Source organism: Pistacia vera, unplaced genomic scaffold (assembly GCF_008641045.1).
Source record: "Pistacia vera cultivar Batoury unplaced genomic scaffold, PisVer_v2 Contig514, whole genome shotgun sequence".
Taxonomy (NCBI): domain Eukaryota; kingdom Viridiplantae; phylum Streptophyta; class Magnoliopsida; order Sapindales; family Anacardiaceae; genus Pistacia; species Pistacia vera.
The window spans coordinates 284,748-311,814 of NW_022196351.1; the positions used below are offsets into that span (position 1 = coordinate 284,748).

The window sequence follows — 27,067 nt, forward strand, 5'->3', positions numbered from 1 at the left end:
CTTTTCTTGAGCAAAGAAAAATTTGTTTCGTGTTGTTACTTGTTCTAGAAGTAACCATGGAGAGGTAAAATTTCATCAAAGAAATTGGCAGTGGAGCTTTCAAGGGCGTATGGAAAGTTGTCAACAAGTAGTCTGGAGAAGTTGTGGTGATCAAAGTGTTGAAGAAGAGGTATCATTCCTAGGAGGAATGCAAGAATTTGAGTGAAGTGAAGTCACTGTGGAAACTTAATCATCCGAACATTGTGAAGCTCAAAGAACTGGTGAAGGAAAACGATGTTGTATACTTTGTGTTTGAGTTCATGGATTGTAACTGTTATGCCAAAAATCCAAAAACAAATTGTAACAAACACACAAGAATCAAAGAAACAAGCACACAAACACCAAGATTTACTGTGGTTCACTTGCTCAAGATTTGAGCAAGCTACATCCATGTTGAGCTCCGGAAGTAGGGAGCTCGTTGCACTACTATTAATATTGAATCAACAATTAAAGCCGTATTCATAAACACGTCAAGATCTCCCTCTGTCAACCTGAAAACAACCCGTAACCTGACCCTAGAGAGACTATACCTGGAATCCCTAGAAAAAGACTTATCACGCCCTTCACCGAATGATTAACACCCAATCACTCAAGAATCACTCAAGTTATAACACGATTTCAGATCAATTTTTCAAACCCTAATCAAAGAACACAACAACTACAGAGAATGCTTCAAAAGAGAGAATTAGGGTGAACTGAAATTTTTTCTTCCCTTTTATATCGTTGACCTGTAGAGTGATCTCCAGCCATTGGATTGAAGTTGGATCTCTGGTTGGGATCGAACTCAAAACTGATCCAAACAACAACGTTCCACTAATCTCCAATACGGTGACGTTTAGAGCATTCACTTCAACAATCTCCACCTTGAATGCTTGAAACTCCTCTAATGCAGCAAGCCCAAATCAGATCCCTCATAGCTCTTGCCCCCCACAGCTTACTTCACGAACAATAAGTCCAATCAGTGCTTGAACTTGGCAGTGGAGACAATCTTTTTTCCCATATCAGCAGGATTATCTTCAGTGGAAAATTTCCTCAAATCAATCACTCCTTGAGTGACTAAGTCCCTTACAAAATGAAAGCAAACATCTACGTGCTTTGTCTTTTCATGATAAATTGGATTCTTGCTTAAGTGGATTGCGCTTTGGCTGTCAGAGTATATGATTGATTACCTTCCTCTTTGTCAGATTTGATTCAGCTAATAAACCTTGCAGCCAAAGGGCTTCCTTGAACATCGGCAAGGGAAATATACTTAGCTTCAGTCGATGAGAGTGCCACTACAGGCTGAAGCTAAGACTTCCAGCTTATACAATTTCCACCGAGAGTGAAGTAATACGAAGTAGTTAACTTTCTAGTATCTTTGTCACCTACAAAATCCGAATCTACAAAGCCAACCAAGTCAAGTGAAGCATGCCTTTTACAAAACTCTAACTCAACATTCAAAGAACTGTTAATATACCTTAACACCCATTTTAGGGCAACCTAGTGTTCACTGCCAAGGTTAGCCATAAATCGACTCAACAGAGAAATGGCAAATGATTGATCTAGTCTAGTGCTTATCATTGCATACATCACATATCCAACTACATTAGCATAGGGGACAAATTCCATTTTTATTAATTTTGCTTCAGTTTTTCGGCATTGACCTTTATTTAGCACAAAATGGTTTGCAAGGGGCATAGAAACCAGTTTGGAATCTTCCATTCCAAACTTTGATACCAGTTTACTAAGGTATGATTGTTGACTAACTTTCTATTTCTAGTTATGACCATTCGTAGAATCTTCTTGGCATTTCCTAAGTCTTTCATGTCAAATTCAGCCTTGAGTTTGCCCTTTTAGTTCAAGTATCTTTGACTTAGACTTACTAACTAGAAACATATCATCCACATGCAATAATAGATACATAGACATGTTCTCATTCAAGTAAAGTTAAAACAACTATCATATCTACTCCTAGTAAACCCTATGCTTAGAATGAAAGTGTTAAACCTTTTGTACCACTACTTAGGGGACTTTTTAGCCCATATAAGGACTTATGTAAGAGGCAAACATGTTCAGGTACTCTATAGTCTACAAAGCCTATTGGTTGACACATGTAAGTTTTCTCTTCTAAATTTCCATGCAAGAAAGCAGTGGTCACATCTATTTGTTCTAACTCTACGTTATAATGGGCAACTATAAAAAGCATTAGTCTAATGGTCTTGTACTTTACTATGGGGGAAAAGACTTCATTGAAGTCTATCCCCTCACGTTGGGTATACCCCTTAGCCACTAACCTAGCTTTGTACCTAGGTGGATCAGTAGCTAAAACACCATCTTTTATCTTAAACAACCATTTACGTTGGATCAACTTCTCGTCTTTTGGTTTAGGAACCAATGACAAGGTTTTGTTTACCTCAAGTGACCTCATTTCCTCTTCCATTGGTGCCTTCCACTTGTCCTTCTCCTTGGAACTCATAGCTTCCTCATATGAGTGAGGTTCTGTCCTCTACACCTCTGTTCCTGCAAGTAAGGCAATAAAAATTAGTTCAGCATATGAAAATCTAGCGGGGGGCCTTACCTCTCTCCTATTCAATCCCTTGCAAATTGATAATACCCCAATTCATCATGTTGTGGTTCAGGTGCACCTGCTACAGCTTCTTCATCTTCTAATTCAGGACCATTGGGTCTTGGTTGAGTTTCAAGGACCTCTTCATCTTCAGGTTGGGTTGGTTCAGCTTGCTGTACCATAGGCTCCACCTCAATTTGTGTAGTCTTAGTGGAGTGGTTTGAATTTTTTAGAGGTATTATGGCTACCTGCATCATGGTTAATAGCCCTTCATTAACCACCATATCCCTACTTATAATGATTTTTACCCCTGGTGACTCTCTATCCCAAAGTCTATATCCTTTAGTCCTTTCTTGATTATGGACCTAGGCTCTAACTTCCCTCCTATTGTGTGTGCATAGGCTGCACACCCAAACACTCTTAGGTGACTAAGATCAGGCCTTTTCCCAGCCCACACCTCTTTAAGGCATTTGAAATCTATAGCTATGGATGGACTTCTGTTTATCAAGTAGGCTGTAGTGGCCAGAGCCTCTCCCTAAAAGGTATTTGGCAGCCCTGAGATGAATAATTAGCATCTTACCTTTTCTATGAGGGTCTTATTCATCCTCTTAGCAACCCCATTTTGCTGAGGAGATTTTCTTACTGTTCTATGCCTTAGAATGCATTGCTCACTGCAAAATCTATCAAATTCAGCATTCCAGAACTCTAGCCCATTGTCAGTTCTTAAGGCTTTCACTCTCTTTTCTAACTGATTCTCTACAAGTAACTTCCCCTCCTTAAACTTGGACAGGGCTTGATCCTTAGTTCTTAGAAGGTAGACCCACGTCTTTCTATTGTAATCATCCACAATAGACATAAAATAGTTGTTCCCCCCATGGGACCTGACCTTTTCAGGCCCCCAATATTAGTGTATGCCCTAGGAACCAATCGTGTTGTTGGTTTCAGGGCATTATATCTTGTAAATACTCTTTTGAGAATGGAAGAAAGAGTTCTATTTTCACATGTTGTTTATTGCTTCATTTATAATGCATGTGAAATGTCCGAATGATACGGATCTTTAGAAGATCAAATCATCGAAGCATTCCCTACTTAAGCAATGTTAATTGGGCAATAACATTGCATAGTAGGTATGTTGAATGCTTCCATTGAATATCATGTGATGGTATTACTGTGGGTGATTATAAGAGGTATATCACGAGGGCATTAGCATGGATAAAAGGTTGGTGAACTGTTTATCAAAAATGACCAATTACGATGAATCACATGGACATTTAGAATGTGGTCAATGATACATTGTAGGATCATACTAGTGTACCATTGATCCTTAGACTTGAGACATCATGGTTGGACTCGACATAGGATGCATATGATTATATGGTGTATATACACGAGACTAGTCATGTCTTGTGTAAGAAGCCAGTTTGATCATATGTTATTCATGTGCAAGAACAAGTGATGGTTAAGATAGGATCCGTTGATTCGAAATAGTTTGGTCCCAAGTTCCCAGGCGAATGTCAATAAACATTGGAAAAATGAAATCTCTAGCCAGAGTACAAAATAGTCATAAGAAAAGGAGTTTCATGATGACACGTTCTATTGTATGGATTGACAATTTGGATAAAGATTAAGTTAAGGGTTTTGACATACCATGAACCTATACTTAATCGGGATTAGACGACAGAGGGATTTTACTACATAAAACATACGATCAGGAAAAAAGGTTCTTTGGAGTTTAACTTCATTGTGGCTTAGGGGTTATGGAGCAATTCTAGATGGCTACCATGATCGGTGGGAGTTTTGATCATAAAGAGTTATAACGAAACATATCAGATTGCGATATTGGGCCCACGGCTAAGTTACATTGAACCTAAGTGGTCACACCTAAAAAACAAGTATGAGAAAAGAGAGTAATACATATCGTTAAAGTTAACGATATTTAGATGTAAACGTGTGTATCCAAATTTATGTATTGGTGAGAAATGATTACTCATGGAAGCTAGCACTTACCAAGGGTAATAAGGTAATTTGTTCATTATTGGATTAGATTCAATTATGGACTAAAATATATTATTGAATTGAATTTAGTAATGAGTCAAATATTAAATTGGATTATTTTATATGCCTTGATTATAAATTTGTTTAAATCAAGGATTTAATATTAAGGAGCTAATATTAAATTGAAATTGTTTCAAGGACTTAGGATCAATAACGATTTAATATTAAATTGAAAATAGTTCAAAGACTTGAAAACAATATTGAATTTGTATTAAGTGTTAATATAGGATTCATATTAATTCAAGGACTTGAGAACAATTTCAAATTATTGCAAAATGGTCCTTGTATATAAATAAGTGATATTCCCAAATTTAATCTAATTTTTCATTTTGATTGAAAATCTCTGTCTTGAGCTCTCATGGTCGGCTCTCTCTTCTTCATCTTGGGGTGGACTTTACTTTGAGGATTTTCATCAAATTTGTTGAAGATCTTGAACTCCTTTCCAAGTTACAAAAGTTATAAAGCATAGAAGGTAACAATTTCACCCTTTTAGTTTCAATAACATGTCATATGACCTTATACCATGTTTTACACCAATTTTACCCTTTCTAAGTATGAATTCTTTCACCCACAAATCAGAATGGAGATACTTAAGGCAGCTAGTGGCTAGGTGAGTTCCCTTTGGGAAGCTCACCCTAAGTTGCTTACCTAAAATACAATTCTCGCAGAATTCTAAGGTGGAAACAGACTCATTACCAAACATTCCCTAGTTACTCAGAATATTTAACCCTTTCTGGCTCATATCGCCTATTCTAAGGTGCCATTTTTTAGTAACCGACAGGTTTAAGGAGACTAAGGCAGTATTGAAACAGTCTGAACAGAAATCACCACATAGGATATATAACCCATTCCTTTTTTCCTCTTTCAAAATTAGGTTTGGTTTCTATACACATTCAGCCACCCATTTTCAGCCTTATAGCAACAACCTGCTTCATCTAAGGTTCCTAACAAGATAAGATTCCTCTTGAGTTCAGGGATGAATCTAACTTTAGTCAGTTTTATCATTTTCTCCCCTCTAAGCCTAAGTGTTATACTACCTATGCCTTTTACTCTACAAGCATGGTTACTCCCCATAAACACGGTCTCATTTTTATAGTCTTCAAAATCCTGAAACCATTCTCTGTTTGGGTTCATATGGAATGAGCACCCTGAGTCTAATACCCACTTTCTGGCACTGTCTGATATAGACACTGTAAGGACCTCTGGTTTTTCTTCTAGGCTTTTAGTGGAGGCAAGATTACTCTTTGTATTGCTATGTTTTTGCTTCTTAAGCCACTCAAAACAATTCTTTTTCAGGTGACCAGTTTTGTTACAGAAGAAACATTTTCTAGATTCAGACTTTTGTTTATTATTCCATTTACCCTTTTTCTTGTTTCTAGACCCCTGACTAAATTGGTTTCACTTTTCTAGTTGGCTAGTTTTAGGTTTACCCCTAACAAATAGGTTGCTACCAAGGGTGGGATAATTCGACTAACCGAACCAGTTATTTGGTTCAAGCAAAAAGCTAAACCGAAACCGAACAGGTTATATGCATAAACCGAAGTTGAACCGAACCGAATATCCGATTCGGTTAACTGGTTTTGAACTGATTTTCCAATTCAACCCTAAATTATGCATTTTTTACATCTCAATCCCAAAATTCAAATATATGTAATTTCTTGTTGTACTTTTTTTTTGGGTATTGTTGTTGTATTCTTTGTGTGAAAAACACATTAAATTATCTATTTTCAAATGCTGAATCCAGAATATGAAATAAAAATTATACATTACTCATTACTCATTAATCAAAACATTAGCATAAAAAGTGAAAACATTTGCAAATTACAATTGGATCTCTAAAATAAAAAAAAGTCTTCTTCAACCATCTTAAAACGCCCCTAACTTCAACATTCATATCTGAAGACTTTTTCAACCTGCAGCTGAATAAGAAGCAAAAGCAAAATAATGTCAACAATTCAGCATTATAATTATAAGAAATAATGATCAAAATTTCAGCACTATAATAACAATAAATAATTATCAACAATTCAAGTTAAACTAATTAAATCAGCATACTAAACTAATTAATTAAACCAGCATACAAAATTGTTGATAACTTCACAATTGCACACAAAACAAACCATTTAATCATCAATGACAATATATATCAGCATACTAAACTAATTAATCAAACCAGCATACATCATAAGTAGGTAGCTCGTTTACATAATCAGTTCCTTCTTCATGCATATAATTAATTAATTAACATCACTTTTCAACAGGCAGTTTACACGTTCCACTTCTAAAAGGAATCTAGACACAACACAACATCATAACAAATGATATCTTCTATGCTTAGAAAAAACCAGAAGCAAAAAAAACGTTCGGGCTTTTTATCAAACATCTTCTATGCTTTTTTTAACTCTCCTCTTGCAACAACTCTCTACCTTTTTCATACCCACACAACATAACATCATAACAAATGACACCTTTCGCATGATCACCGCAACCATACTCGCACAAATTAAAAAAAAAAAAAAAAAAAAACACCGCATGGCCATCAGAAGTTCAGAACCAACAAAACAAAACCTCTATTTTAATTAACATGATCAGCTCAAATGAATCTCAATAAGTTGACAGCACCCATAACAAATGAATTAAAAGAAGAAATGGGCTAAATCAGAGATTGAAATCAGGTCACAACTTACCTTGCTGAATCGTTCGCTGATCATTCGTGGAGTTGTGATCGACGATCGTGGGGGTCACTGTTGTCTGCGTTCGCCGAAGAGAAAGGTTACGGTGATGAGAAAGGTTAACTGATTCAGTAGGGATGGTGGATGGATGGGTGGTGGCGGTGGAGTGTTTAGTGTAAAATGAAAACTTTATTTTAGAATTTTATATTGAATATATACTTATGGCTTTCTAGCCGGTTTTATTTTTCGGTTTCGGTTAACCGGTTATATGGCTTTTTAATTTGTCCAAACCGAACCGAACCGAACCGGTTTTAAAACAAAACCAAAATTTCGGTTCGGTTCGATTTTCGGATTTTTTGTCCCGCCCCTAGTTGTTACCATTTGGTTTATGTACTTTCAATTCTAGTTCCCTAGCTTTAAGTCTTACTACTACTAAGTCAAAACTACGGACAGTACCAAAATACTACAAAGCATTCTTGACTACTTGGTAGTCTTTTATTAATGAATTTAGTAATATCATGGCAATATTGGTTTCCCCTAATTCTTGATCGGTTCCCTTTAGAATGAGGGTCATTTTCAAAAATTCGTCTAGGTTTTCATCTATGGTCTTATTGTTGTCCATCTTATAAGAAAATAGAGCACCTTTAAGGAAAGCTAAGTTGGGAGCAGATTGAAGAGCATACAGAGATTCGAGCTTACCCCACAACCCCAGAGAGGTTTCGATTCCATCAACCTTCCTCATTATGATGTCTAAGAGGTTTATCACGATCAGATTATAAGCTTCTTCGTCAATCTCCTCCTTCTTTAGTTTCTCTTCAAACCACTTCTTGAGATCCTTTCCCAGCGCAAGGCTGACTTTGTTATGGAAAAGAAGAGCCTTCATCTTCTTCTTCCAGCTCACGTCAATTTTTCAAACCCTAATCAGAGAACACAACAACTACAGAGAATGCTTCGAAAGAGAAAATTGGGGTGAACTGAAATTTTTTCTTCCCTTTTATATCGTTGACCCGTAGAGTGATCTCTAGGCATTGGATTGAAGTTGGATCTATGGTCAGGATCCAACTCAAAACTGACCCAAACAACAACGTTCCACTAATCTCCAATACGGTGAAGTTTCGAGCATTCACTTCAACAATAACCTTTATGGACTAATGAAAGAGAGAAAGAATCTCTGAAGCTGAAGCTGAAGTTCGAAGGTTGTGTTTTCAAGTTTTCCAGGGTCTGAATTACTTACACCAGAATGGATATTTCCACCGGGACCTGAAGCCTGAGAACTTGCTTGTTCTGAAATATGTGATCAAGATTGCTGATTTTGGTCTTGTAAGGGAGATTGATTCATGTCCACTGTACACAGAGTATGTCTCGACGCGCTGGTATCGAGCCCAGGAGGTGTTGCTTCACTCACAGTTTTATAGCTCTAAAGTTAATATGTGGGCAATGGGAGCTATAATGGTTGAGCTATTCACACTTAGTCCTCTCTTTCGGGGGGCTAATGAGGGAGATGAAATGTACAAAATATGCAGTGTGATAGGGAGTTCTACTGGGGATTTTTGGGCTGATGGATTTTATCGAGTGAGATCTATTAACTACCGATTTCCAGAGTTAACTGGTTTGAATGTCTCTATGTTGCTACCTTCGGTGAGTAAAGAAGCTGTCAGCCTTATCGAATCACTTTGTTCCTGGGATCCTTGCAAGAGGCCAACTGCTGCAGAGGCCTTGCAGCATCCTTTCTTCCAGAGACGCTTTTATGTTCCGCCACCTCTTTGTTGGACAGCAGTTGATAGGAGAATCTATTATTTGCCTTCTCAAGAGGTGGATGATCCTTTTACTAGTGGTGTGCAACACAAGTTGAAAAAGACTAATCAGATTCAAGATGCTGATAAGAATGATAACTTCGTGAACAGATGTGCCAAGCAACAGAAATACTCCATTAACAATTGTAGAACAACACTTTAGAGTTCATTCATTCAAAACATAAAAGTTATTGATTGCTTTAGGGTTTATACTGAAGTAGCAACAAAACCAACATTATCTTTTTTATTAATTTTGCCAAACAAAATACAATTCTAGAGAAGCTGAAACAGATATAACTATACGTCTACATTGCAAATGATAGCTAATTCTAACACAAGAACAAACAGCTCTTCCATCTAATTTTTTGGAATCTGTCATATCAGAAAAACCCTCTTCTCCAATAATAAATCTGTAAAATTCTCTCCAGGAAAAAGCTCATCAATACTGGAAGAGTAAAAATTTCTGATTTCAGGAATAAACTCTCCTCCAACTCCAACCGATAGAGGCTCAGGTTCATGCTCATGCCCATTCTCATTCTCAAACTGTGATATCAGAACTTGCTTTTCAAGATAGGTAAAGTAATCATCATCTGTTGTATCATCATTAACCTCTTCCGCAAGTAATTCAGAATGAGCCTCTGCTTCTGCCTCTGCCTCATGCTCAGACTGTGGTATGAGAATAAGATTTTCAAAAAAGCTAGAGTAATCGTCATCTGTAACTTCTTCTCCAAGTAATTGCGGTGGTGACGGTGCTTCACATTCAGACTGAGCCTCACCCTCATTCTCATCCACACATTGCAATTGTGAATGCACTGGGTTCTCTTCAACCCTTGAGCATTTGGAGAGATGCTTCTCAACCTTTCCTTCTTTGGAGTTGCACTTTCTCTTTCTTTTCTTCACAACCGCGTCTTCATCACTTTCATTCTTCCGAATTCTACAGAAAACAAACACATCATGCCCAATTAGTTTATACTCATGCATTATCCAACCCGCATGGTGTTCCGAGCCTTTATTCTCATATCGGAACCTTTTCCTGGACCCAATTTTCATGTGGGTAATTTCATCTTTTATTTCTGTTTCTCCATCTTCCCCCTTCCACGTTCCAGAACCGACCCTCCTGCAAATCTTTGAACCCTTCTTGGATATTTTCTTTAATGGGGTGAAAAAGTAGAGATCTTGCTTACACAATTTGGGTCCTTCATACATTTCCCAAATTTGCCAGGGTTCTAGAATGCCATAGAGGTCACATTCTAGAACGATATCACAGGGAAAAGGTAAATTATGTACCCTGTTGTAGAGATAGAAGCCAATCAATTCAGCATCAGAAGGAACGAACCTATAGCCAGGAGGAAGGGTTAGCGACATGATTGCAGAGGAGGTAAACGTTAGAGAAAATCTTGGAGAGAAATAAAGAGATTGGGGGGAATTTGGAAATAAGGGAATGGGCGGGACAGAGGCAGAGGCAGAGTTATATACTAGTTTGAGTCGGCTCCTAAAAGAGCCGTTGGAGGAATATTATTTACTTATTTTCGGATTTATTTTTGAATTTAAAATCTATAATTTAGCACCAAAAATATGAGGGTATTTTGGGTATAGTTCCTACTAGCGGCGGGCAGCCAATTGGAAGGATTTAAATTATTATTTAATTAGTAAAAAAATTTTAAATCAATAATTTAACTGAAGAAAATATAAGGGATTTTGGCCTTTGGGTATCTGGGTGTTGCATTCTTCTGGTATTAGTGGTTAGAATCCTGATATTTAAACTCTGGGCTTTGTTCTAATTTGAAATTTATTTTCCTGTCAATTATTTTGCAACTTTGAGGAGATGAGAGGTCTTGATGATTGTGGACAATTTTTGGGATAAATATTGATATTGGTGTTTGAAACAGCGAACTTTGTTTTGCAGATAAGACCTACAAAGTGAAGCAATGTGCATCTAGAATGATGGTAAATATTCCTTGTTGGATCTATTGGTAAGTATTGTTTCTGGGATGTGATGTTCTTTGTTTTAATTTGATTTTTTTTTTTTTTTTTTTACAGCCCGTTATTTGGTTTAAATTTTAATGAAATTTCTTTTCAGGTAAATGATGTTGGTACATTGTATTTGCAGGCAAGGGCAACAAGTGTCTACGAAAATAAATTGAATGTATTAGTATTGTATTTTGAGAGCAAAAATGGTGGAGAAGCATCTTGTCCTTGTAATTTGGTTTCCTCATAGATTGAATATTTCTTTTTCTGGGTTTTAGATTTGTAAAGCAGAAGACCATTTTTTGAAAATAATGTCAGCTAGTCTTTAAGTTTCTAAATCATTTAAGAAGAGTATTTGTGCTTACTTTGACCTTACTGCTGGAGTTCATATGACTGGTGCATATTCTCTGCTCCAATTTTTTTCATTACAACAATATATCAAGGTACTACTGTATCGTTACCACTTTTCTTTGTGAGATTATATCAATTTGTTCGTAATCGTTAGTGTTTCCTTATAATATCTATTAGGGAGTAGACAATACCACTTTGCTGTTGGAAGTTTCCTAATTGTGTCTTGATAATTTAAGCTGTCTGAGTTTGTGGGATGATAATTCTGTCAAGAAACACCAACTTAAGTGAAGTCTTCAACCATGTAAGCAGAAGATTCTTGTTCCAATCAGAATGAGCAGGGTATGTATAACTTTTTATTTTCAGTTTAAGATGTATGAACTAAAATAATCTACTAGTGCTCATTTTTGCTAAAAAAAAAGAAAATTCTGAAACTAAAATTATGTGATTAATTCTATTACCTCTTCTTTGCTTGCTGATGATTTTTCAATTTTCAATATTTTTGAGTATACCTCTTCTTTAAACATTGGACACTCTATAGATATTGAGTAATTTTTCATAAACAATATGTGAAATCTGTTTAAAGATTGTAATTCTAAAAACGGTCATTTACCCACAATCAAATGAGAAAGAATGCTATATCCAAACTATTTGGTTTAGTTGCATTTTAACCTTTATTGAAGTCATATAAAATTCATGTTAATCTTCTTCCTTATTGTTGGAAATCATATTGCTTCTCCTTGCATTATTTTTGTGGATACCTAGAAAAGTGAGGTAACAAGATAGAGATCTTATCAAGACTATTATAAACTATAAAATGGACCTGCAGCAACTGTACATTCCCCTTCCAATCCTATACTAATCTACATGCCTTTGAAAGCTTCACATTCTTCTCATGGAACCACTTCATGTATTGATAAATTCATAAAAGGCTCTTGTGCAGATGAGATGATCTTCTTCTATGCTAAGGGTGAGATCTAAAAAACGTGCTCTGTTATTATTTACTGTTGTTTTAGGTTTGATATATTTAATATTTTGGTCAGTATGGTTGTGTGCTTGGTATATCCATATCACTAAGTTTTCATGGCTAGTTAGAACTTGGAAGAATGTTCTTAACTCCAAATTTTTTGATTGAGCTAGTGGGAGTTGAGTTGCAGACTGAGATAGTAAGTGAGTGGATACTACGCCAGTTTGTTGATTGCTCACCATCCAAGGAGTGTCATCATTATAATGTATATTTTCAATGATATGTTACATTGTCATTACTCTAAAAGACAGAATTTTGATGGGCTATTGATTTTCATTTGTTTCCTGTTCCATATTTGTACAAAGTCAACTGTTGCCCTTAGCACAAATACAAATTGGATGTGCTATAGACCTAAAAATTAGGGGGAAAGGCCTAAAGGTACATTCACTACTCAGCGTCTTACACATTTTAAAAAATGAAACAATACATATGAATCTATGTCAGAGTGCTGCCATAACAGATGGGGAGCTCTACGATTTCTGTACTGATTAATATTGTTTCTTTTGCAGAGTTATGCCGTGTATCTTTTATGGAAGATTTTTCTATTCAGGATATTTCTGCCGTGTTCAGAAACATTTTATACATGTTAAATGTTGCAATTTTAACCATCATTTATTGTAGCTAGTATTGTATTTTGAGAGCAAAAATGGTGGAGAGGCATATTGTTCTGGTATCTTGATTTCCTTATTGATTGAATTTTCTTTCTGGGTTTTAGATGTGTAAAGCATAACACATTTTTCTGAAAATAATGTCACTACAACTTTTTGTATTGCGAATTTCACTCAGTCATGGTTTCTAGGGATATTTGAATGGATGGGATAAAGGGCAGAATGGGGAAGAAAAGAAGAGAGTGATTAATTTTGACTTGGTTCTGAGGTTTTTGGCTTTACCATTTGCTCCTTGGCTGCCATAATTATTGGGGTGAATAAGCAGACTAAGGTTGTTTCAGTCAGGCTCTTCACCAATAAGCCTCCCGCAAATTTTCTGATTGCTAAGTGGCAGTTCCAGTTTGCCTTCCCATGAGTTCTTTAATTTGTAGAGTTATTGGACTGACTGGAAATCAATTAAACTTTCTTTTTTCGAGTAGAGTTATTGGACTGATTTTGTCTTAGAAGCTATGGATCTCTCTCCTTCTAAGTGGCACATTGATAATTTTAGAGACGGTGTGTGTTCTCTTTTTATTTACATTTATCTATTTTCTAGGCTTTTTAATATTCCCTTTTTTTAAAAAAAAAAAAATTAACACTTGTGGAGTTTTGGTCATTTGCAGGGTGAATTGACAACTTTGGATGATATGAAGAAAGTATGGATCTCTAGAAAATTTATTTCAATTTATAAAGCTAGGCCTTCTACCAACTTGTTTTTCTTTATGCAATCACTGTATGCCAATACAATTCTTAAGCTTCGAGAATTGAGATATTTGATTCATTTTATCTGCTTATATATATGTTAACGCGAGAATGTTGAAGTTTATGTTTCTCCTATTGAGTTCAGTTTCATAATTTGGTGAGAAGGATGCTAGAAAAGAACATGTTTTTGTGTGGATCTTACAGAATACCCGTATTGAATTTGCATATGAGAAGTATGTTTACATAGATAAGAAATTTAATCTGTTATGTTTTTGCTTTTATACATTCGTCATGATTTCACAGTATCACCTTCTTATGATTTTTCTGCCTGCCTTTTTAATTAACAGATTATTTGCTAGTACTAGAATTCATCACCTTTCTCCACATGGACTTGGTAAGTTAAATAGTTTATTATAACATAGCAAACTTATGTTGCCCTTGGGAAAAACAATTATATGGAGTCATTAAGCAAGCTATATCTCATATGTTTATGTTGTTTCTTATTCGGGTATGGAAACTAATAAGGATGCGCTGACGAAGGTACATTAACAGAAAATATAGAGTGATTTATGTCATTCAACTATGTAAGCAGAAGATTCTTGTTCCAATCAGAATGAGCAAGTTTGTATAACTTTTTAGTTTCTGTTAGGATCCCACATTGAAAGGGAAAAATGGTGGGCATGTGGGTTATAAAGGCTTGGGCACCCTCCCTTGGCAAGCCAGTTTTCCAAGAAGAGTTATACCCAAGCCCATGAAAGACCCATGGCCCAACCCAAAATTGTTGAGTTATTGGAGTGGGTTCCTATCACAATATTAATCAGTACAGAAACCAAAGAGCTCTCTATCTGTTATTGCAACACTTTGACATAGCTTCCTATGTATTGTTTCATTCTTTCAAATGTGCAGGATGTTGAGTAGTGAATGCACCTTTAGGCCTTTTTCCCTAATTTTTAGGTCCATAGCACATCCAATTTGTATTTGTGCTAAGGGCAACAGTTGACTTTGTACAAATATGGAACAGGAAACAAATGAAAATCAATAGCCCATCAAAATTCTGTCTTTTAGAGTAATGACAATGTAATATATCATTGAAAATATACATCATAATGATGACACTCACTGGTTGGTGAGCAATCAACAAACTGGTGCAGTATCCACTCCCTTATTGTCTCAGTCTGCAACTCAACTCCTACTAGCTCAGTCAAAAAATTTGGAGTCAAGAACATTCTTCCAAGTTCTAACTAGCCATGAAAACTCAGTGATATGGATATACCAAGCACACAACCATACTGACCAAAATATTAAATAAAAATAATATCAGACCTAAAACAACAGTAAATAATAACAGAACACGTCTAAAATATGTCAACTAGATCTCACCCTTAGCATAGAAGAAGATCATCTCATCTGCACAAGAACCTTTTATGAATTTATATATACATGAAGTGGTACCACGAATAGAATCAAGAATGTGAAGCTTTAAAAGGCATGTAGATTAGTATAGGACTGGAAGGGGAATGTACAGTTGCTGCAGATCCATTTTATAATAGTCTTGATAAGATCTCTATCTTGTTACCTCATTGTCCAGGTATCCACAAAAATAATGTAAAGAGAAGCAATATGATTTCCAACAATAAGGAAGAAGATTAAGAAGAATTTTATATGACTTCAATAAAGGTTAAAATGCAACTAAACCAGATAGTTTGGATATAGCATTCTTTCTCAATTGATTGTGGGTAAATGATCGTTTTTTAGAATTACAATCTTTAAACAGATTTCACAGATTGTTTATGAAAAATTACTCAATATCTATAGAGTGCCCAATGTTTAAAGAAGAGGTATACTCAAAAATATTGAAAATTGAAAAATCACCAGCAAGCAAAGAAGAGGTAATAGAATTAATCACATAATTTTAGTTTCAGATTCTTTTTTTTAGCAAAAATGAGCACTGGTAGATTATTTTAGTTCATACATCTTAAACTGAAACTGTTACGATCCCACACTGAAAGGGAAAAGGGTGGGCATGTGGGTTATAAAGGCTTGGGCACCCTCCCTTGGCAAGCCAGTTTTCCAAGGAGAGTTCTACCCAAGCCCATGAAAGACCCATGGCCCAACCCAAATTGTTGAGTTATGGGAGAGGGTTCCTATCAATTGGTATCAAAGCATAATCCTGCGTCTATATGATAGCGCACGCATGGTAGGCTAACCTTGGGCTCGAGCTGCTATCCCGAGAAAGGGCATGGAGGCCCGAGGGAAAGGGGATCCGCGTAGTCACCCAAGAGGTAAAGAGGCCGACTGGGGTAAAGAGGCCGACGCCGACGTCGATTGCAGAAGCGTGGTGGAATGTTAGGATCCCACATTGAAAGGGAAAAAGGGTGGGCATGTGGGTTATAAAGGCTTGGGCACCCTCCCTTGGCAAGCTGGTTTTCCAAAGAGAGTTCTACCCAAGCCCATGAAAGACCCATGGCCCAACCCAAAATTGTTGAGTTATTGGAGTGGGTTCCTATCAATGTGGTGGAATGTTAGGATCCCACATTGAAAGGGAAAAATGGTGGGCATGTGGGTTATAAAGGCTTGGGCACCCTCCCTTGGCAAGCCGGTTTTCCGAGGAGAGTTCTACCCAAGCCCATGAAAGACCCATGGCCCAGCCCAAAATTGTTGAATTATTGGAGTGGGTTCCTATCAATTGGTATCAAAGCATGATCCTGCGCCTATGTGGTAGTGCACGCGTGGCAAGCTGACCTTGGGCCCAGGTTGCTACCCCGAGAAAGGGCATGAAGGCCCGAGGGAAAGGGGATCTGTGTAGTCACCCAAGGGGTAAAAAGGCCGATGGGGGTAAAGAGGCCAAAGTGGCCGTCGGTTGCGGAAGCATGGTTGAATGTTAGGATCCCATATTGAAAGGAAAAAGGGTGGGCATGTGGGTTATAAAGGCTTCGGCACCCTCCCTTTACAAGCCGGTTTTCCAAGGAGAGTTCTACCCAAGCCTATGAAAGACCCATGGCCCAGCCCAAATTGTTGAGTTATTGGAGTGGGTTCCTATCATATTGTTTCTTTTGCAAAGTTATGCCGTATATCTTTTATGGAAGATTTTTCTTTTCAGGATATTTCTGCCATGCTTAAAAACATTTTATATAAGTTAAATGTTGCAATTTTAACCATCATTTACTGTAGCTGGTCCTTTAACAATCCTAATCATCTCTCTTTCTTTTCTATGCTTACTTATCTCAAAATAGGTCGTTCCAGGAAGAAACCCTAGGTTTACCATCCCCTCTTACATGTTGTTCCCAATCTTTGGCACGAAATACTAGTATTGTATTTTGAGAGCAAAAATGGTGGAGAGGCATATTGTTCTGGTATTTTGAATTCCTCATTGATTGAATTGTCTTTTTGGGTTTTAGATGTGTAAAGCATAACACAATTTTCTAAAAGTAATGTCTTTACAACTTTCTATGTTCCGAATTCCACTCGGTCATGGTTTCTAGGGATTTTTGAATGGATGGGATGAAGGGCAGGATAGAGAAGAAAAGAAGAGAGTGATTAATTTTTACTTGGTTATGAGGTTTTCGGCTTTGCTATTTGCTAGTTGGCTGAAGCTAGGCCTTCTACCAACTTGTTCTTCTTTATGCAATCACTGTATGCCGATACAATTCTTAAGTTTTGAGAATTGAGATATTTTATTCATTTTATTCATTTTATTTGTTTATATATATGTCAACGCGAGAATGTTGAATTTTTCGTTCTCCTCTGTTGAGCTTAGTTTCATAGTTTGGTGAGAAGGATGCTAGAAAAGAACATGTTTCTGTGTGGATTAAATTTGCATATGAGAAATATGTTTACATATATAAGAAATCCAATCTGTTATGTTCTTGCTTTTATACATTCATCATGATTTCACAGTATCACCTCCTTATTGATTTTTCTGCCTTCCTGTTAATTAACAGATTATTTTCTAGCACTAGAATTCATCACCTTTCTCCACATGGACTTGGTAATTTAAATAGTTTATTGCCCTTGGGAAATATATATATATGGAGTCATTAAGCAAGCTATATCTCATATGTTTGTGTTGTTTCTTAAATCTAGGCATGGAAACTGATGAGGATGTGCTGAAGAAGGTGCATTAACAGAATATATAGAGTAATTTATGTCATTCAACTCGATCTATTACTCTCTATTTGAAGTTTTGTCAATCCTGTAACATTTTTTTCTATTTGTGTGCTTCAATTTCATTTCCTGTTAAAGAGGCCAACAAGGCGATAGATGTTGAAAACGTTTAGTTGATGAATTTTTTTCATAAAGGATTACAAGAAAGGGGGCGTTTGGTTGGAGGTAATAGAAAATTACTGGAGTTATGTCATCTTATATTCCTTGATTACCATGCTTAGTTGTCAAGTAATATGAGATTCCGGTAATCTTGCATTACCAATAGTTGTTATTGTTGGTAATATTAGAGGCAATCTGATTACCTCCATTTTCTTATGTATTGTAAGATTACCAAAGTAATCTTATTTTTGTTATAATTATATCTCTTATTAATAAAAATTTTGGACAATAATGCCCCTATTTTAAAATAAATTTACATTAATATACCATTTCAATTTTACCCTTGTTTAATTAAGTTTTTAGACAATAATACCCTTATATTTAAAACAAATTACAAACTACCACTGCCACCCAGCCACCACCGTCGGTAGTGGACCAACCACCACGAACCGCCGCCAAAAAGTCGTCAGAGTCCCTGAAAATGACCGAGATTCGCTAGGAGGCTCCGGGAGGCTTCGATATGGTCATTTCTGGCCATATTGATAGCCGAAAATGGCCATATCAAACTAGATCCCTGGCCATTAGCAACCAGATCTAGGCAAGATTTCTGTTAACAGCCAACTCTGGTCGATAATGGCCAAGGATCTGGCCGAAAATGGCCATAATAGATCTGGCTTGATATAGCCGTTTTCGATGATCAATGTGGCCAGAAACGGCCATATCGGAGCCTCGTGGTCACAGCGACTTTCGGAGACTTCCGACGGTGGTTTAAGGTGGCGGCAAGGGATAGGGATGATTTTTTCATAAATTAAAGTTTTATATAAGCGAGGGTGTTTTAGCTAAATCTGAAATATTGGGGGTTTAAAGAAATTATTCAAAAATTAATATAAAAATAATATTATATTAATATTTAAAAAGAGGGTAATTTAGTAATTTAAATAACATACCTACCAATTTATTTTTCCTAACCAAACATATTAATATAACATACCTACCAACCAATCAAACACATTTTCTTAAAGATTTCTAGTAATTTTTTAAGGTAATATAAAATTCTCATAATCCAACATTCTTTGAACCAAACGCCCTTAAAGAATAATTTGAATGTGCTTGCTTTCTAAAGCTCTAAGGATTCAAGTCCAAAAACCTTGTCATTTTTCAATTAAATAGATTTAGCTTATCCTCATATGTAAAAGAATGTAAAGAAGAATTTAAAAGAAGAATTAATTAAAATCTCCTCCGTCACACGACTATGGAATGTCAGCCTGTCCCTCTTAAAAATCTAAAACACTAGTAGATGTTGAACATGGTTGATGACACATTTATAATACATGTCATAAGATGTTAATCTTTTTATTTTGAGAAAGATAAATTGTTACATATTGTTTTAAGAAACCAGTCCTTAAATTTATGAAGTTCATAACTATGAGTTGTGGTCTAACGGGTAAGTAGACGAATTTTACTTATAATGTCATTGGTTTGAATTGGAGTATTCTTATAAATTAAAATAATTTAAAAATGGAAATTGGAATTTTATTAAACAAGTCATTAAAACCCAAAACCCCTTCAGTTTTTTATTAGTGGATTAATGATAAATTAAAAAAAAAAAAAAAAAACCCAAAGTGGTAAACTTACAATTCAGCATCTATGAAGCGCTTTTTCCTAGTCTAAGCACTGATAATGAGTGTGTTGACCTTGGAGATTTATTTCTTGATGTAGAACAAGTACAGTCCTCTTTTTAGACAGTTGATGATGGTAATGGAACAGAGACAGAAAATGCTACAAATTCAAGTGGAGGTAAAGACCCTCCTAATGGAAGCGGCGAAGATTTTACAAATGATGAGTTCTATAAGGAGCTATTCCCAGAGGAAGAAGAACAAGTACAATCGTCTTTTTGGATAACAGTTGATGATGGTAGTGCAACCAAGAGTGAAACTGGAACAAATTCAATTGTTAATGAAGACCCTCCTTCGAACGGCAGTGAAGAAGATTTGACAACATTCTTCGATGGGTTACAAGATAATAAGTTTTATAAGGAGTTATTCCCAGAGGATGAAGAAGAAGTTCTTTTAGACTCGATGAGTTTGGCTGATATTGGGCACTTGATGAGCTCATTGCCTTTGGAGATTGTACAGAGTTTCTGATCAGTATTTAATTTGATCAAAGTTGATGATGGTAGTTATCCCCTCTGAAGATAATGTATTAAAAAACACTATTTACAATATTCAATTACAAAAAGATGTTTCCTATTTTGTTGGCCAATCAATAGTTTAATTTGTAAGAAAAGTAAGTTACTGCAGAAAGGACTTTCTGGCATTTGAAAGGTTCCAAAATAGTTCAACAAATGATAATATTCTGATTGCTCCGAAAACTGTACTGCATCTGATTAGAGACATTAGTTAAGCTAAAAATGCTATTATACGAAAGAAATGTTTTAACAGAAGCATGATTTCCTTACGGAAGCATGTAAAAAGAACAGAAAGTAATAAACATATATGACAAGATTTTTTAATATTTATTTACCTTGACTGTGTTTCCATGCAATTCAATGAATTGTTTTTAGTATTTGATAGGCCTTTAAGAATGGTCTTCAGTTGAGAAACATTATCCTCGTTGAGTATCACAGAAAATATCTTTCAATCAAGAATGTCATTGAATGGCAAGTCATTTGTCAAACAAGATAACTGCAGACAGAAACACCATTTCATGCTTAGCAAAACCGATTAGAAGCCAGGTATTTAGATCAAAACAACTTTGAAATATTTAGATATCTGTTTTCAAGAGAATAGAGATCCCCATTATGAGAAAATTATTTGTTCTTGTGAATGGTAGAATTCATGTATGTGATTCAATCAGCAATGCAAACACTATTGACTTGGGAACCACCAGGAAAGATGCAAAACTTATTCCTGTGCGATTTCATTCTGTACACCAGAGTTGCATTGTTTTTATCTATGTCATTGTTCTGGATGTGAAATTCTTTGTCATTCTCGCATTTTTCTACTAATTGTTTTCTTACTTATGATTCACGATTATCTTCCTAGAATACAAGTATAGTCTTGCAATATGTTCCAATCAGGGACATAGCCAGAAACTCATTCTAGGGGAGTCAAGACGTTAATTAAATTTAAAAATATAATTATAAATAAACATATAATAAATATAATCTATTGGGTATAAGTAATACAAAAATATGAGTATTTATTTGTAATGCTCTTTATAATTAATATATTTATGATTGTGTTTAACGAAGAATATAGAATAAATTTATAATACTTTAATGAGGGTAAAACAAAAGTAAAAAAATTTACTAATGAACAAGTTATTAAACCAACACAAATAACAATACCTCCAAATTAAATTACAGTAAAAGTTCTACTAACAAAATATTCAAAGATTTATCTAGCTTTTATAGTAAAATATTATAACTTTTTGTTGTAATTTCACTTTTATGTTTCGAGCCCTTAAAATAATGCATCAAAATACATATTTTTTTATATTTATCTTTTTTTTTTTCCTAACTTTTTGATATGACCCATCTGTGAGTAGTTTAGATGGTTAAAATAAATTAGAGATAGTGTAGATAGACACATGGTCCCAAGTTTGATTCTCCATCTAAGCACCCACAATTTAAGTTGGGGACCATGACGGTGGGTTGTAATATATATATATATATATATATATATATATATAATATATATATATATATTTCATAATTTTTCAAAGTCAAACCGACCTGGTTTCAGTCATTATGATATGAATATGCAAGTAGTTCTGTGGCACCTAAAAAATGCTAAGACCAAATAGAGATTGAAATAAAACACTATGTCAATCTAGTTCAAATCATGATGATTAGTTAGCCTTCATATGGTCAATAATCAATATGGTCCAATGTACTAATTAAGGATGTAATGGGACCTCAATAGAATAATTTGTTATCGATTTCATAATCAGGTGGCATTATTCAAACATATGCAAAGTGTTTATTTAGTCCATATAAAATTACTTATTCTTTAAGCCATTTCCACCAGCTTGAGGGGAAGAAACATCCTTGTGTGGAATATAACTAGAATCATATTGAGACAAACAAACAACTCGAATTTAATTCTTCATTAGAAGATGAACTCTTTTAGTGGCAATGGTACTTAGAAATCAACTTCAACACATACATTTTGACAATGTTAGAAATTCCCAATTGCATAGAAAACAATTAAATGCACAATAGAAAGAAAAAGTAAATAACACAACATATGTGATAGAAAAAGGCCAAACTTGGACAGAATTGAACAAATCAGGAACTTCATAAAAGGCTAAGAATTGAGCATTTCTTTCTATTATCTAATTACTATTTGATGAAGATGATTCTTTAATCTAATTACAAGATCTCATGACCTCTTATAAGTTTCTATTTTCTGCAAAATCATAACTCCATATTTAGATTTAAAGGTAACAAGGAATTCATAGTCAACTAGCAATTTCATGTACAAAAATCAGTGCACAAACTGATAGTAAAGTCATACTTTGTCATTCAATGATGCATTTCAGGCTTCAAAAATGCTCAAGTAAGTGAGAAAATTGAAAGAATCTTAAACTAAATTAACTTTCATCAACTAAATAGTGAATGTAGAGTGAGAGAAACTAAGAAAGTAAATGTATACCTGAAAAGACTTGGAGTTGGGAATTATAAGTTTATTAAACACCAATGTGCAGAAGGCTAAGAGAGTGCCTCCAATATGGAAGGCTCTTCTTAAGCTTGGGTTAAAGAGGAACGTTAAATAGGGAGGGGGGAGGTGTTGGGAAATTCTTGGAAAAATCAGAGGCATTTTCTCGGGAAAGTATTTTCTTGGAAAATTTCTGGTGTAAGAACTGTTGGAGGAGATGAGAGAGTCAAAATAGGGTCGATTTTCTGGATTTGTTGGCGGCAAAGTTAGTTATTACTGGTACATATTTCTTTTTCAAAAACGACACTGTTTAAGTGAAAATAAAACCGTCTAGCTAAAAGACAAAAAACTATATATCATATTTGTGACTTACTTGGTCATTTAACCACTTGATTGTGACCAATATATGTTCGAGTCCCCGCCAAATGGCTACTTATATGGCCCATTGGGTTTATAGCACATTCAATGAACTTTGAGGATTAGTCTAGTTGTGCATAAACTAATCTGAATACCTCGATCATAAAAAAAAAAAAACACCTTTTTGGTGAATGTTGTTGGATTCTGGTCGTTGCATTTCAGTATTGATATACCATTAATTTATAGTGTAGAGAAGGCCGTTAGACAATATTATTTAAATTAATTTACTACTTTATTCCATCTTAAATAGTTATTATCAATTGTCTTAGGGTCTAAGGTATCCTTAATCATGTAACAGTGAAAAGTTATATACCATTTGGTTTCAGTATTCAGTGCAAATTAGGGCTTTCTCCAATTGAACAAGATTGTTTTATCCAAGAAAAAAATAGATTTCTTTAATTATGTCTATTTATCATGGTTATCAAATCGTGTATCGTATCGTGTATCGAAAACCTAATTTTTTGAATCGTGTATCGCGTATCGTATCGTATCGTAAGATACGTCTTTTTCAAAAAAAATAATAAAATAATCAAAATTTTCTAAAAATTAATATAATCCCCAAGATTAATTAAAGAATTTTGTGGTATTATTGGCTTTAAATTACGGTATTACATAATCAAAATTAATCACAAAATTCCAAGATCAATGTCAATATCTATATCTCCACTTATATTATTATTATCATGTAAAATGAGCAATACATATTCCTCTTCACTTTCTCCATGCAAAATAGGTAAATTTGGACAGGTTTTGATGAATCGGGTTGGGTAAGCCGGTTTCGACCCGAATTTTTTTTTGGACATTTAGCCCAAATTAATAAAGTCGTATCGATTTATATCGATATTTTTAAGGATACGAACGGATACGTATCATATCGTAGGATACATATCAACGTATCGAATGGTTTAGGATACACTCTCTGATACGTATCGTTAGCGACCTGTATCAAATCGTATCGTATGATACGTATCAGGTATCGTAGGATACTAACAACCATGCTATTTATTGAGAACTTTACAATAAAAAGCATATGTTATAAAGGCTCTATATCAAATTAGCGTTTAGGGCTTTCATCCAGGTTTAAGATGGTGTCTGTCAGCAAGGATTTGATTACTTCTGTAGATGTCCACCACTATCTGGTGATAGTTACAAATAAATGCAGGCTTGAAGTATTTGAAGACATCAAGACGAAGTTAACTCTTATGCCGTTGCTGGAAATGAAAAAAATACAATTTTACGGGAAGTTATGCCATAACATACTGCTTAGAGCTGAAAACGAATGACTATTAGATTTTCACCGCACAAGTTTGCACTTGTGACGAGATTAGGACTGGAGAACCACTCAAAATAAAGAATGAAACCAGGTCAAGCACATACAGTCAATGTCAGGAAGATTGAGGATTTCCAGAATAATAGACGAAATTTTCTATATAACTACAGACTAATCTTAATAATGAATATATAACACGATAAGATGATATACTTGTCTACCCAAGACGTTGTCAACACCTTCTTATCAGCTTCTTCGAAGAATGACAAGGGCAAGAGAAAGTTTTCCGAGGACCTGAACGACCATAATGGACTTCGTCACCTTCTTTAAGCTCATTCCGGCTAACATTATTCCATCCTGTATCAGCACATGCAATCCATTCCATTTCGCCAAAACTATTTCACAAACTTCAAGTGAAGGCTCAATAAGAAACACTATCAGCTTGCCTGTTCTCAACAATCTCCTTTTTTCTGGAGTCAGAAACTCTTGCTCTACCTGATTACAGGAATGGACAACTGTTGATATACATCCGAAAAGTGCAAAGATTTCTGTATTAGCCGCTAATTTCAGTACCATTCTGCTTCTTTTCGAATATTCTTCAAACTTTCCGGGATATCAATCAAGTTGACTTCTCCTTTTAACTTCTTCTTCTGCTGATAAATTCCATGCTCTTCGTCGCTGAAAACTTCCGGCTTTCATGGCATCACCGAGAATTTTCCGACCCTTTCGCGGCGAAACGCTAGCGCTAGAATTCTCTTCTTTCATGGGTTCTTGAGTCCTTCTCTTTGAGCAATCTTGATCTCTTTTCATCAGCAGCCACACAAATTCGAAGCACTCTTGTTTTTGGCTTTATCAAGTTTCAAGAACTCTCCGTCGTCGTCGAAAACTCTCCGGCTTTTCATGGATCACCGAGAAGTTCCAAGGCGAAACCTGGCGCTAGAATTCTCTTCTTTCATGGGGGTCCTGAGATCCTTTCTTTGAGCAATCTTGCTCTCTTTTCATATCAGCCACACAAATTCCTGAAGAACTCTGGTTTTTGCCTTTGCCAAGTTTCAAGAACTCTCCGTCGTCGTCGAAAACTCTCGGCTTTTCATGCATCACCGAGAAGTTTCCGACCCTCGTGCGAAACCTCGGCGCTAGAATTCTTCTCTTCATGGGGTCTGAGATCCTTTTCTTTGAGCAATCTTGTTTCTTTCATCATCAGCCACACAAATTCCTGAAGAACTCTTGTTTTTGCCTTTACCAAGTTTCAAGAACTCTCCGTCGTGTCGAAACTCTCCGGCTTTCATGGCATCACCGAGAAGTTTCCGAGGCGAAACCCTGGCGCAGAATTCTCTTCTTTCATGGGTTCTTGAGACCTTTCTTTGAGCAATCTTGCACTCTTTTCATCACAGCTGCACAAATTCCTGAAGTACTCTTGTTTTTGCCTTTATCAAGTTTCAAGAACCATTACTCTTGACAGGCGGCTGCTTCTGCTTCCTCTCTTCTTCTTCAAGTGATCTTCTTCCAATTTCAAGAAGCCAAATCTGCAACCACCAATAAAGATTCAAAACTGGTCCAGTTTGGATCAATTTCGATGCCTCTTTCCTCGAAATCTTTGTAATCAGCAATGATTTATCTTCTTCCTTCCTTCCATCTTTGTAGGTTTCTTCTTTTTCCCTTTTCTTTTCATTTCGGAGATGGATAAAGATGAACAAAAGCTGGTTTATATTTTGGAAGGCTAGTTCATCTCTTATTTCAAGCCAATTAACTAATTATAAAACGAATTAGTACAAATTTCAGCAGTCTGATTGGTTGAGCTTATCTATAAATTAAAAGAGCTCATTTAAGTGAAACTCTTTATATATAAATAAAAAAAAAAAAAAAAACGAAAAAATTGTTGTAATGTTGTTTAGTTGTAATTCATAAAGAGTTTGATTTGAAAATTATTTTCGAAAACTATATTCTAATAACCGCTACTTTCATAAGTTCTACTTAAATAAACTGCACCATATAATTAATTTTTTTATCGACGAGTAATTATTAGAGTTGGATTAATGTATTTATTTATGTCCTGATTTACGTTAGAAAACATTCTAATTATATTTCCTTTGGAAATAAAATTTAATTAGATACTTTTTTTTTTTAATCAAGAAATTAGTACAGTATAATCTCTTTAAAAGTTTTAAAAAAGAAAAAATTCTGCATTATTGTAACTCCGGATAATAAAGTATCATGTTTAAAAAAGGGCAAAATAGTAAAACAACCATTAGTTGAATAAACATGGTGTTAAGAAGTCAATTTTCAAAACTCAGGGGTGATAAATGAGATATTCTCCATTCAGAAAACTTTCGTTTCAAGTTAAATAACTCCAGGATTCAATATAAATACAATCCTTATGTTGTTCGGATACTGTCTTCAAACTAAATATATATTACTTCACCTGAGAAAATTGCTTAGATTTTAGTTCTTAAACATCTTTCTCTCGTTGCTCTTCATGGGTTTCTTGAGAAAGTTTAGAAATCTCTTCTTCCGGGAAAGATTTCACTATGGAGGCTGTGGATTTTGTAAAGGCTTCAAAGCTTGAGCAGCGTCAGAAAATTTCTGGGTTTGTTCTCCTGTGAGCTTTTCTTGAGTAAAGAAGCATCTGTTTCGTGTGGTTACTTGTTCTGGAAGTAACC

The 27,067-nt window shown here is 35.3% G+C and overlaps 1 protein-coding gene, 1 long non-coding RNA gene and 1 pseudogene across 2 annotated transcripts; 2 read left to right on the forward strand and 1 right to left on the reverse strand.

Moving 5' to 3' along the window:
• Window positions 1-56: 56 nt before the first annotated feature.
• LOC116106425 lies at window positions 57-9,267 on the forward strand (annotated as a pseudogene).
• A 212-nt stretch (window positions 9,268-9,479) lies between these two features.
• On the reverse strand, window positions 9,480-10,469 carry LOC116106427 (NAC domain-containing protein 41-like). Its single transcript, XM_031392792.1, has one exon. It carries the CDS (start codon window positions 10,467-10,469, stop codon window positions 9,480-9,482), a length of 990 nt encoding a protein of 329 aa, XP_031248652.1.
• A 317-nt stretch (window positions 10,470-10,786) lies between these two features.
• LOC116106413 lies at window positions 10,787-11,384 on the forward strand. The gene is made up of 3 exons (XR_004124315.1): window positions 10,787-10,846; window positions 11,011-11,077; window positions 11,215-11,384. It is a non-coding gene; the product is annotated as an uncharacterized LOC116106413 (long non-coding RNA).
• Window positions 11,385-27,067: the final 15,683 nt, after the last annotated feature.